Below are 13,582 nucleotides of genomic sequence, written 5' to 3' on the forward strand. Positions count from 1 at the left end.
CAGTGCTGGTAAGTAGCCCTGAATACACACTGTGTTTGGGGCCATTCACCTGCACCGACACATCTGTCAAACTAGGACCTGGGGTTGTGCTCACACAGCTACTGCATCCCAGTAGCATACCATAGATTACCTGCACACAGCTCCAGCCACATAAAAAAAAAATAAAAAAAAAATATCACACTGTACAGGCTACAGTACCAAACACCTCTTTCACACAAAAAACTTTATGTATTAACTCAATAAGGTTTTATCTTTTAGATTTATTAGGGACTTTGTAAGTTATGTTGTATTTGTGCTCACTAATAATGATTCTAGTATATTTTAGGCAAAAATACTGTTGTTTTTTTTAGGGGGAGCTGCCAGGTAGGCTGTACAGGGCCCCGTGATTTCTATCAGCAGCACTGCAGCTGAGGCTTTAGAGAAAGGATTGGGGATCTAGTCTCTCTCTCTTCTCAAAAGTTTAGACCCCTGATATTTCACCAAAGCCCCTCAACAGCACTGTGGAAAAGAAATTGTAAACAATAATAATAATAAAAAAAGTGAAAGATGATGTAAAACATTTTTTTAAAAGTAAAACAATTGTAAAAAAAAAAAAAGTAAAAATTGTAAAAAAAAAAGTAAACAATTAAAAATGTAGAATATAATAACAAATAAGTAAAAAAAACTAAAGCCTCATTCACACTGGTTCTTTGTCCCATACAGTGTGAATGAGTGTATTTTTAGCAAAAATATTTTTTGGGGTTTTTTTTGGTCAGTTAGGCTGTGCGGGACCCATTGATTTCTAACATAAACCCTGTGGACAAACTTACTGCAACCTAAAATTAACTGAATTGGCCATTTTGTTACACTCCACAGCTTCCTGAATCTGCGCTAGAAAACTTAAGGCAGAACTGCATGTATATGCTAGCAGGTGTAATTGAGTGAGGAAAAACACTGCAGCATTTATTATGGACTGAAGATGAATTTCACACTGTGAAAAAAAACACAGGGCTTTTTGTGAATGGGCAAGAAGAGATGAGATAGAAGGATAGGGATGCAACTGGCTCTGCCATTGCCCCAGCTGCTGCTCTCATCCCTGCAGCACTCAAATATCCAGTGCTCTGTGTAGGAGCCAGCTGGTACAAAGCTATGAATTTTACAAAAAGCAACAGCCATCTCTTCACAGTATACATATTATTAGGGCTAACATACTGATAGAGAAACTTTTAAAATAAACATTTTTCCAGGAGTTCAGCGTTACCATAATACAAGATATTACAGAAAGAAACAAGTCACATAGATAATAGTAAAGACAATAGAAAACATAAGCCAAACTGAAAGATCTGTGTCTACCTGTTTTAAATGGAAATAAATTCAGTATAGACACATATATATTTAGTTATTTACCATGAGCTGATAATATACTTACTATTCATGACTGTTTTAATTTCATATACTGGACAGATCCTATAGGCTCCCGGACCTATCGGATTGCATGTAAAGGCACGTTTTAGTAAAGCTGGAGACTCCAAGACCTGCACAAGTGTATATGACTCTGTATTTTCACACTCATAAAATTGTCCTTGTGTGCATAAGGGGATTGTGATGGAGTATGAATGAGGATCCTCATAGACATGGCATTCCGCACAACCATTTTGTCTGTCAAATGACACAAAGTAAAGACGAAGATTCTGACGAATAACATGATTTTCCACGGTGAAATCACACATGGAGGTAAACCAATATGGAAATATGTGATCGCCACTGGATAATTCCGCATGTAACATCTCAAGAGTGCTGTATATGCCTTTATGTGCATAGGCTTCAAAGACACCTGGAATACAGATATTAATAATATTATACAGTATTTATATAGCGCCAAAAGGTTTGCTCAGCGCTGTACATTATAGTGGAGGACAGTACATGAGACAATACAGTAACAATACAATACACAAGGGGTTCAAGGGTCCTGCTCTTTCGAGCTTACAATCTAGGATATGTTATTAAACTAAATAATCTGAACACATTTTACTATTGTAATGCATTGAATGTTAATACCATATATGCATCACCAAAGTATAGTATATTGCAAATAGTATGTCCAAAACTAAACCAGTTAGACATAGTAAAGTTACTTAAACTTTTAAATGCCCCCCACCTCTTCACCTCATCCAATCAGAGAACACTTTGCATTAATTGAAAATGCAAAGTGTTCTGTGAATGGCGCCCATGCCAAGTGAGCCACATCCCCTGTGTTCACTATGAAGCAGGGCAGCCACTTAGGATGGAGTAGCTGGCGGTGATCACTGCAGTAACGGTGCCTACTACAGTGATTTCCAATTTCCACAGGGATTGGCTACATATGGCACATGAAAACCTAAATTATTTTAAGCTGGACCAATGTAACTAAGCAAAAAAACATCCAGACTTCAGATTTAAAACCCCTTATTTTTGGTGGTTTGGTCTGTCCCCAAACCATATCATATCAAATCTACCCCAAATGTAATGAAGTCAGTTTGAGAGTTACACACAACAATGATGCAAAGTTAGTTCACTTTTAAAAAAAAAACCTGTTTATGCAGTCAGGGGTTGTTTTGTAGATAAAAACAAATTGTGCAGTTATGACTAAAGTTGAGTAACGTCCTTGCTATAGATATAGGCCATTACATACCTCCCGAAGCCTTACTGGCATACTCCCAGGACATTGCTAAGTGAGGCCTAGTCATTACTGCTCACCTCCACAATCACAGTAGTGAGCTTTGCTTCAAACCCTCTCACTTGCTCTCTCTCCACTGATGCAGAAGCTCTGAACTCAGCGTCTGAGAGCTTGCTGTCCGCTATAGAGTTCCCATGCTGTGCACCACGCATGCCGTCTGCAAATTGCTATGGTCCAGACTTGCTCACCTTCCTGCTGCTCCACGTTGCACACCAGATGTGACTTCTGCACCAGGCATGCCCAATATATATATACATATGAACCAGGGATATCTCATATCTGAATTACCTCTAAAACAAAGCAAAGGTAAATTCTGAATAAATGCCCCTCTAATGCTGCAGATGCTGTTAGCGAGCGTTGTGATAGACTTCTATGGAGGCTTTGGAGGCCCTTTAAAGTACCAAGAAAGCGACATGGAGTATGATTTTTGAAGCAAAGCAAACACAACAGTGTGAACAAGAATGCAAGGTAACACCATTTTATTTAATGAGAGGCGCTTTGCTTGGATTTCAGAATGTTTATCCGCTTTCTGACTGCCCAGTAGCAGAACTACTGCTACAGGGCGGCAGGACTGCGCAAAATCATGTATATATATGTGATTTTGTAGGGTAGGGGGCGCGCGCCATTGGTGGCTACAGCTTTTGATCACCGGCCGGAGATTCCCTGTGGGCACCCAGCAATTGCCAAGGAACACTGATGGGGGAAAGGTCTGTATGAAAACAATACAGATCTCTCCCCTGTCAGCTCCAGCATGCTGCTTTGTATTGCTCTACATAGCAGTGTGATTACACAGTAAAACACACACAGTTAACCCTTTGATCGCCCCAAATGTTAACCCCTTCCTGCCAAGTGCCATTAGTACAGTGTCAATGTTTTTATTAGAACTGATCACTGTATTAGTGTCACTGGGGATGTCAGTGACAGTTAGTCAGTTCCCACAGTGTCAGAATGCCCGCCGCAGTCGCATAAGTGGCATAACTAGTACCGTATTTTCCGGCGTATAAGACGACTGGGCGTATAAGACGACCCCCTACTTTTCCTGTTAAAATGTAGTGTTTGGGCTATACTCACCGTATAAGACTACCCTCTCTTCCAATGCACACCAGTGGGAAGAATCGTGCCCCATCATTGGTGTCAGTGGGAGGAATAGTGTCCCATCATTGGTATTAGTGGGAGGAATAGTGCCCCATCATTGGTGTCAGAGCGACAAATCGTGCCCCATCATTAGTGTCAGTGGCATGAATAGTGCCCCATCATTAGTATCAGTGGGGGGAATAGTGCCCCATCTTTGGTGTCAGTGGGAGGAATCGTGCCCCATCATTGGTGTCAGTGGGAGGAATAGTGTCCCAACATTGGTGTCAGTGGGAGGAATAGTGTCCCAACATTGGTGTCAGTGGGAGGAATAGTATCCCATCATTGGTGTCAGTGGGGGGGAGGAATAGTGCCCCATCATTGGTGTCAGTGGGGCTGGGGAGGAATAGTGCCCCATCGCTGGTGTCAGTGGGGGGGGGGGAAGTGCCCCATCGTTGGTGTCAGTGGGAGGAATAATGCCCCATCATTGGTATCAGTGACACCAATGATGGGGCACTATTCCTCCCACTGACACCAATTACACTTGCTGACCCCTGTTCTAGTATGGTGCTACTGCAGCCAGCATATGTGGTTGCAGCAGCACCTCTGCACAGCACACTTACCGGCCGCTCCTTCACTTGATTTTCGCGGGGCCGCTCGGCTCCGCCTCCTCGCCGGTGATTGGCCGCCTGTGTGCCTTTCCTGAGCTACAGTTCTGGCAGCCAATTACTGGTGAGGAGGCGGAGCCGAACAGCCGCACGAACATCCAGTGGCCAAACCGAATGAAGGAGCAGCCGCGCTTCCTGGACCGGATCGTCGTGGGACCGGAGTCAGGTAAGAGACAGCAGCATCCTGCCCACCCCTGTACTTAGTGTCCCTTCCGTTGGAAGGGGGGGGGGTGGCGGCGGCGGCACCACGCCGCCCCCCTAAAAAGTGTCAGTGTGCCGTATACCGGTGTATAAGACGACCCCCGACTTTTGAGAAGATTTTCAAGGGGTAAAAAGTCGTCTTATACGCTGGAAAATACGGTATATAAAAAAAAATTCCAGTATATATATATCTCCATTTGTAGACGCTACAACTTTCACGTAAACCAATCAATTTATATGTATTGGGATTTTTGTTTTAGCAAAGACATATAGCGGAATACATTTTGGCCTAAATGTATGACATAATTTGATTTTTTAAAATTTTGGATATGTTTTATAGCAAAAAGTCAAAAATATTGTTTTTTTTTCTTCAAAATTGTTGGTCTTTTTTTGTTTATAGTGCAATGAATAAAAAATGCAGAGGTGATCAAATACCACCGAAAAAAGCTCCATTTGTGGGAATAAAGGACATAAATTTAATTTGCGTGCAGCGTTGCATGACCGCGCAATTGTCAGTTAAAGTAACGCAGCGCCGTATCGCAAAAAATGGCATGGTCAGGAAGGGGAGTAAATTCTCTGGAGGGCAAGTAGTTCAAAAGCATTATTTTATTATTATTATACAGTATTTATAAAGCGCCAATAGTTCGCTCAGCGCTGTACATTACAAAGGGGGACAGAACATGTGACAGAACAATAACAATACAATGCAAAACATGAGGGGATTGAGGGCCCTGCTCTTTCGAGTTTACAATGCTATATTTTCAAGCAAGTGTAAACAAGCCCTTACAGGTTACAGAAATAATTTACACCCTATGAGTCACTAGGTTGCTTGTGCCAAGTTGAAGAGGACATTTCACTACTCACATTTTCATGGAATCCCATACGCTGACTTGAAAAGTGAGTATCTTTTATACAAAGATTACAGAGGTCCAAGAGGGAACCTATTTATTTTTGTCTGTGTAGTGCCCCTCTAGATAGCTAAGGGGTGCTAGAAGTAGCAACCTTGGCTGAATCACAGGGTCAGTTTTTAGGCAGGGCTGAGAGGCTCTGCAGATCAGTTCCTTGTTATCTTCCCCTGCTCAATAAACGTGGAGAAGATTCTAGAAGCAGTGGGCAGGGGCCAGAAGGGGCTGATCTGCATACTAAGGAATTCCTGACCAATCCCCAGGCAGGAGGTTTGCCATAGGATCAGGACAGCCCTTAAGCATGACTGAGCCTGCTCAGCAGCAGCAGAGTTCAGGTGGAAGATGTGAGGAAGGCTGAGATGTAGGAGCCTGGGAGGGGGCCCAATGGAACAGGGTCTACCTACAGGCCAGGACCTGGAAAGGAGGATCAATCAGCCTCATTGGTCCCTGGAGCGGGGGAACACCTGTGGAGCCATGGAAGGAGCCATCCCAGCAGAAGGCCTGAAGGCAGCCACCAACCCAATCAGCTCACAGGCAAAGACTGATTGAGTAACCCTACACCCCCTGGGCCAGTTAAGGCAAAGGAGCATTCTGGTGAGAAACCTGACTAGTTCTACACCCAAGACTGTTGCATTTCAAGTGGCAGCTTTGGATCCCTTTGCTCAGGGATTCCTTCAGACAGTTGGGTAAAGAAGAGAATTTATCTGGGGTCTGGGGTGGTACACCCGCAGAGGCTGGGGAGCTCTCCCAGAAGAGACTTTGCTGTACAGAGACTTTTACATAGTTGTCAGGAAGTTGTCCTCAGCTTACTGTTCTTTGGGCATCCCATACACCCCTTATCCCTTCCAAGTTCAAACACCCCTAATACAATCTAAAAACCAAGCTCAAGGACTGTTTAAGGTCTCCAGAATGCAAGTCTGTGGAAAATGTGTGTTGCCTGGCTGTGCAGGACTACAGGGGGACCAAAATCTTCAGCAACTCCTAAGGGGATAGTGCTCCATATGTCTAATTTTGAACTTGTATTCTTTAAAATTGTACATTTTGGTTTGGAAAGAAAGCTGTCCTGAGAGATACATGCAGACTACCATTTCTTGAAGCTGTTAGGCACTTTGAATATTAATGTCATTTTATCTCTTTCAGTTCTATATACTGTATATATACAACTGCTATTTGCTATCTGCTTATTTTAATAGTATACATCTTCACACATAAGTTTACCAATCCTTTGGGCGAAGCTGCTGTTCTGGGTACTAAGATTTCTTTGCAGAATATTGCTACAAAATCCTTAAATAAGAGGGACAGGTGGCAAAATAAAATTATTATTTTCTTTTGTGATGTATTTGTCCTTGTACATGAGCTATGAACTCTCTGAAATAATTAGCTTGCAAACAGATAGTTATATCTAGGTTTTCTTGACTGTACTATTGAGTACAAATGGGTACCAGGGGCGGACTGACCATTTGGAAACTCGGGCACTGCCCGAGGGCCCGGGGTCAGTAGGGGGCCCCATGAGATGCCCCTGGTACCTTTTTCATAGGCTTTTTTGAGTTTGGGCAAGGACACAGGGGCCCCATGATCCCCTATTGCCCGGGGGCCCCATGAGTTGTCAGTCCGCCCCTGATGGGTACCATATAACAACATAAAAAAAATGTACTAATAAGTTACTTTAAAGTGTTTCTAAAGGCACAAGGTTTTTTACCTTCATACATTCTATGCATGAAGGTAAAAAACCTTCTCTGTGCAGCATCCCCCCCAGCCCCCTCTAATTCTCACCTAAGCCCCCTTTCGATCCAATGATATACACTGGAGTCTCAGCTATCCTGGGAATCCCTCTCTTCATTGACTGAGACAGATGTGGGAGCCATTGGCTCCCACCGCTGTTAATCACAGCCTGTGAGCTAATGAGAAGCGAAAGGGGCGGGGCCAAGCCAAGGCTCCATGTGTGAATGGATACACGGAGCAGCGGGTGTCCCCATAGCAAGCTACTTTCTGCGGGGGCACCGAAAAGGAGGGAGAGGACCCGAGAAGATCTGGGCTGCTATGTGCAAAGCCACTGCACACAGCAGGTAAGTATACACGTTTTTTATTTTAAAAAAATAAGCATTTAGAATCACTTTAAAGTAGATTTAGTAACCCAAACACTAAAATATAAGCAACATGTTAATGTAATTTATAAATAATTTTTAATCATTTTAAATCTGCAGCGTTCAATAAAATTATACCTTGTGATCCTGCTATGTAGGTCCACATGCAGGTACTTCCTGTTACAGGGCAACAAACCTTTGTCCCTGTAAAGCCAATTGCTCTGTGGTGTTGTAATGCTCCTACATGCATTTCTGAGGAAGACTAAAAGTGGTCAAGCTGCACCTTGGATACTCATTGTTATTCACCAGGTCCCAACAATGATCTGGATTACATTTGTATTTACCACACATGCCTCAAATACTCATGTAAGGAAACCCAATGTAAATTGAAATTTTAGTGACCACCCATATTGATTTTAGCTCAATATTATGTTGAACGAGCGTGGCTCGAAAACATGTTAGGGGATCCACCCAACAGACGCCATTAGATTACCAGGGAACCACAGATCACCAGGGAACTTCTTCGTTTGACCTGGGCTGTGTTTTTCCGATTTTGTGAGTTCTTTACTTTATATTCTACTGTTCACCCATTAAAACAAACTTCACTATCATTGCCCATTTTGCTCTGGCTCATTATTCATGAGCGCTATCAAGGTGGAGCGATCCAGATGAGCAGTGCGTGGAGAGGACTTCGTTGGACCTGCTGGTAAAACCGGAGATGACCGTGGGGGGTTTCCACCATTCCTGGAAGTCTCATATGGTGACCGGATGCTGTCCTAGTTGCTGACCAGGCCCTGATGTCCATCTTATACATACAACGCCCTGTTTGTATGTTTTTGTGGTAAGCGCAATCATTTACTGGATTTGTCCACAAGCCGGATTGGATTTTAACATTTATATATTTATATCTTCATCTACATGGAACTATTCATATTTTGACTGTTAATTTACTGTCTCATCCATCTTTACATTGGTGGTTGGTATACTATTTAGCGCTGCATACCATTTGTATATTTTGTTTTTTTTGGTGTTGAGGATTGCCTTGTGTGCTAGCTGCTGTCTTGTGATTTGCGCTCACTCACCCTGTTTCAGTTTTTTATTATGTTAAAGTGTTACTAAACCCAGGACCCTGCATTCACTCTATCCAGTCTCCCACAGCACACAGAACATGGGAATGCAATTATTTTAATATATATAAACTACTAAATACCTTTTCTCCTCAGCAGTATATAGCAGTCTTGTGACTTCTATTAGTGCTCAGCAGAGCACTGGTTAAAGCTGTAGGAGGAGTCTTCTTTCTGCTCTAGGAGGCTGCCGGACCCCTGACCCTCTGTCTGGACAGTGCTGATTGGCCCTGTGCTGATCACATGCACTATCCCAAGAAAAAAAAACCTCTAGCAATACACACCAAACTGAGCATGTGCAGAGTGACTCCAAACAATATGTGTGAGATAAGAGGGGAGAAGGGGAGAATCAGAGAAGACAGGATCAAACAGCCTTTTTACACAATGCGGAGGATTAACCCCTTAGGTTCCAGAGTGAGTATATCAAGCATGTTTTACTGCATATACAGGCTGATTTTACTGTTGTGGGTTTAGTAACACTTTAATTTACGAAAACTGTTTTTTCTTTAATACTATAGCAGAATAATAATACAACAAACTCCTTAAATAAGAGTGGCATATGGCTTTTAGCTTTGCAAATATGTCTGTCTAATTAACATTGGTATTCTCTTTTGTATCATTTTTTTTGACTGTCAAGATTGAAATATTTAGCACTTATAAATGTTTGGCTTGCCTGCAGATAGATATTTCTATTTTTTTTAACGGTAGTATAAAAAAGTACAATGTACCAACAAGTTACTTTATCCACTTGAGCCCTGGAAGGTTATACCCCCTTCATGACCAGAGCATTTTTTCATATTCACTTTTTTCATTATTTTCACCATTTTATTCTCTCATTAAAAAAAATAATAAAGTATATCATTTAACTATTGACTCCAGGAAGGTTTTATCCTGTTCATGACCAGGTCATTTTTTGCTATTCAGCACTGTGCTAATTTAACTGGCAATTGCTCAGTTATGCAATGCTGTACGCAAATGAAATTTATATCATTTTTTTCACTCGAATAGTTTACGTTTTGGTAGCATTTGATCACCACTGAGTTTTATATAAACAAAAAAAAGATCGAAAATTTTGAAAAAAAAAATTTTCTACTTTCTGTAATAAAACATATGCAATCAAATAATTAAAAAATCTAATTTCCTCAGAAATTTAGACCAAACAAAATTCCAATAAGTGTATATTAAATGGTTTGTGCGAAGGTTATAGTGTCTACAGATTATGGTATATACAGTATATTTGAAAATTGATCAATCCTGTTGTACTGACGGCCTATCTCATTTCTCGAGGCCCAAAAATGCCAGTACAGTACAAATAACCCCCAAATGATCCTTTGTGGCATTTTGCAGTACAGCATTATCATATGACTGGTGTGGTGGTGATCATAGATACTGATTGGTGACAGTATGTAAAAGTAAATAAATAATTTTTAATTACATTTTTTAAGCACTTTTTTCTTTTTTTTTTTACTTTTTTTTTATTTACTATTTTTTCTTACATTTTGTTATCAGAGAAGCTCAGTATTACCACAGTGAAACTGTCCTACACTGAGGAAGGGGGTGACAGGGATTTTGTTTTTTTAACACAGTTATTGATTATATAGTGATGATCACTGTATAAGTAATAGTTTTAGTTGTTATAAATGAGTTTCAAATTCATGAACAGCTTGTTTATGGTTGTGATCTGTGATTGGCTACAGCTAATCACCTGGTACAGGTAGCCAGGTACCATGTGATTGCTGTGGGCCAGTCATAAATAACAGTAAATGAGCCATTCATGAATGGAAGTCATAATAGCAATCATGATACCTGGTTACTGATTACTGGTCACAGTGATTCACTGAGTCCAGTGGAAACAGCGGTCATAGGAGGGGCACGCTGCACGCTATATATGTGTTCCTGCAGCTCTTGCCCCGCCGCAGTGAATGTACTGTGACGGTGTGGCAAGTGGTTAAAGTAGATGAAAACCCAGTCACTAAACTAAAAGTATTAACATGGCAAAGTAATTTATAAATCATGTTAACCTTTTTTAAATGTACAGCTTCCATTAAACTAATACATGGTGATCCTGCTATGAAGATCCTTTTTTCTCTTATAGGGTGACAAAGCTTTATCCCTGTAACCCAATTGCTCTGCTGCATTATGACACTGCTACATGCACTTTTGATGGAGACTATAAGTGGCCATTGTTCCATTCCCAAGTTATTTATCAGGTCCCAACAATGATCCGGATTACATTTGTGTTTACTGCATGAGCGTCAGATTCTCACATAAGCAAACCCAATGTCATTTGGAATCTGCACCAATCCAACTTGATTAGGTTAAATGTTAAGTTAAGTTACATTTCTTTGTTTCTCTTTTTTTTTGCCTGCTCACAATGTAGCATTAAAAAAGGCAATAATGCTCTTAAAAGTTAAAATGCCCATGTTCACTTTGAGCTATACCATTTAATTACATGAAAATTACTATTGTGTGATATCATATTAATTGTTTTCCAAATGAAAATTTAAGAAAAAAAAACAATAGAATGTATCTAAATTTACTACAAAGTTAAGCAGAGTTAAACTCTACTATATATAATTTTTTAATGTGCCCTCAAGAGATTTATGCCATAATTTGCTAGTATGCACCACATATTTGCACATTATGGCAGACTTATCTGTCACAGGCATTTCCATCTTCTTCCAGTTTTCCTTCCGAGTGTACTCTGTTCGCCTTCTTGAATAGCTGGGTTTGAATGACTTCACTCCCACGCGTGCGCATAGGAGTCACTTCATCATGGCACAAAGCCGTGCCATAATTGTACTCTGACCTGCAAATGCACAGCTCAGTATACATTACCGCTGACAGGCAGAGAGAAGTATTTATGACAGAATACTCCACTAGGGTCTCTTTTGTACCTGTCAGTGGTTTTTAAATTTTTGAGTTTAATTCTGCTTTAAAGCCTCATCTATCTAAAAAAAACCCATATGTTAAAGGTACCCCACAGACACTAAGCAGTATGAGATGCAAAACTAAGTATTACTGAAACAAAAAAAATGCATTGGAAATGACTTGGGGGCTCAATATGTGGGTGGGGCTAGTTATGAGCTAGGGGGGGTAGTTATGGTAGATTTTGGATAGAACAAGGGAGGGTTATAACCCCTGTCAGTTTTTTTCTGACATCTGTGTCCTTTTGGGGAGATTTCCCTTCATTTCATGTCCCATAGCCAAAACAGAAAATGAGGGTAAATTCCTTTTAAAGGAGGTAACCCCCAGTTGTCACCACAACTGCTGTCCCCATTGGAAGATTTCCTCTGTTCTGATGAAGTGGGATTCTCTTTCACTTTAATTTTTGGTGACAATGGTAAATTTCACAAATAGAGAGGGTGAATCTCACCAATGGGAGCATAGACAGTAATAAAAACCTGACAGCTGTTCTTATACCTCAACATGTCAATTTACTGTCAGTTTATGTGGTATATATAGTCCTAGTAAAAAAATGTATGGTAAATGTGGCATACACTGACTCTACAGTCAGTTCACTAAACAATATATATAAATACATTTGTTGAATAAGTCCTGATCTAGCCACGCATTATTGATGAATATAATAAATTGACATTGGTTATTAAGGAGCCAGCACCAGCCATTCAGTAAATAGCTTGTTTCTTAATTAGCAGGCAGCTGCCAGGGTCCTTCACAACCAGTAAATATCATGGTTGTTAACCACTTGCCCCCCAGATGATTTACCCCCCTTCCTGACCAGGCCATTTTCTGTGATACGGCGCTTATTTTACTTCAACTGACATTTGCGAGATCATGCAACGCTGCACCTGATTGAAATTTATGTCCTTTATTCCCACAAATGGAGCATTCTTTTGGTGGTATTTGATTGCCTCTGCGTTTTTTATTTAGTGCGCTATAAACAAAAAAAGACCAATAATTTTGAAAATAAATCCTAATATTTATGACTTTTTACTATAAAACATCCAGTACACAAATGTAAAAAATAAAATTTCATCATAAATTTAGGCTAAAATGTATTCTGCTATGTCTTTGCTAAAAAAAAATCCCAATCATGTAAATTAATTGGTTTACGTAAACGTTATAGCGTCTACAAATGGCGGTATGTATACTGTAATTTTTTTTTTATACTAATAATGGCGGTGATCAGCAACTTATAGCGGGACTGCGGCAGGCATTCTGACACTGGGTGTGAACTGACTGTCACTGACATCCCCAGTGACACTAATACAGTGATCAGTGCTAATAAAAATCACTGACACTGTACTAATGACACTGGGCAGGAAGGGGTTAACATCTGGGGTGATCAAAGGGTTAACTATGTACTGTGTTGAATATTATGTGCTGTGTGCTTTTTTACTATGTAACCATGCTGCTTTGTATTGCTCTGTTATGCACTAGCTGCCCTCTCTCCCCGGTGCCGGCGTCTTAAGTGTGGGCACCCGGCTGTGACAGCTTGAAAATTCCTTGTGAATAGTCCTATAGTCTTTTGGGACCTGTCACGTGTCCCAGGAGACTATGGGGAGGGAGGGGGGAGGATAACGTCTGCTTCCGATCACCTAGGCGATCGCAGCAGAAGTGGGAGCGGGTACCTGTCAAATTCGGGTACCCGCTCCCCAAAGGTGCCAATCTTTAATGGGGAGTGGGGGGACAAAGGTTTAAAGCAGAACTTCCCCTTTTGGGTCGAGCTCCACTTTAAGGAACTAAGGATCGGTGGGGACATCTAGTGGTAGAAAGTGATAACTACACCAGAAATCTCACTAGAGGGGAAAACAATGTGAAATTAACATCCTGTTACAATGTGGTTAAAATATTTTCACTTATTTCAGTA

The 13,582-nt window shown here is 40.9% G+C and overlaps 1 protein-coding gene across 1 annotated transcript in view; it reads right to left on the reverse strand.

Annotated features, from left to right (window-relative positions):
• THEMIS2 (thymocyte selection associated family member 2) overlaps positions 1-13,582 on the reverse strand; it is a 68,595-nt gene that overhangs the window by 36,742 nt on the left and 18,271 nt on the right. The window contains exon 3 of the mRNA XM_089686213.1: positions 1,409-1,813. Within this exon, the coding sequence (XP_089542339.1) occupies positions 1,409-1,813 (405 nt within the window). The remainder of the gene's footprint in view (positions 1-1,408; positions 1,814-13,582) is intronic.

The sequence above is a fragment of the Staurois parvus genome, unplaced genomic scaffold, assembly GCF_062004578.1.
Source record: "Staurois parvus isolate SC_StPar_1 unplaced genomic scaffold, SC_StPar_1.0 ptg000394l, whole genome shotgun sequence".
NCBI classification, from domain to species: domain Eukaryota; kingdom Metazoa; phylum Chordata; class Amphibia; order Anura; family Ranidae; genus Staurois; species Staurois parvus.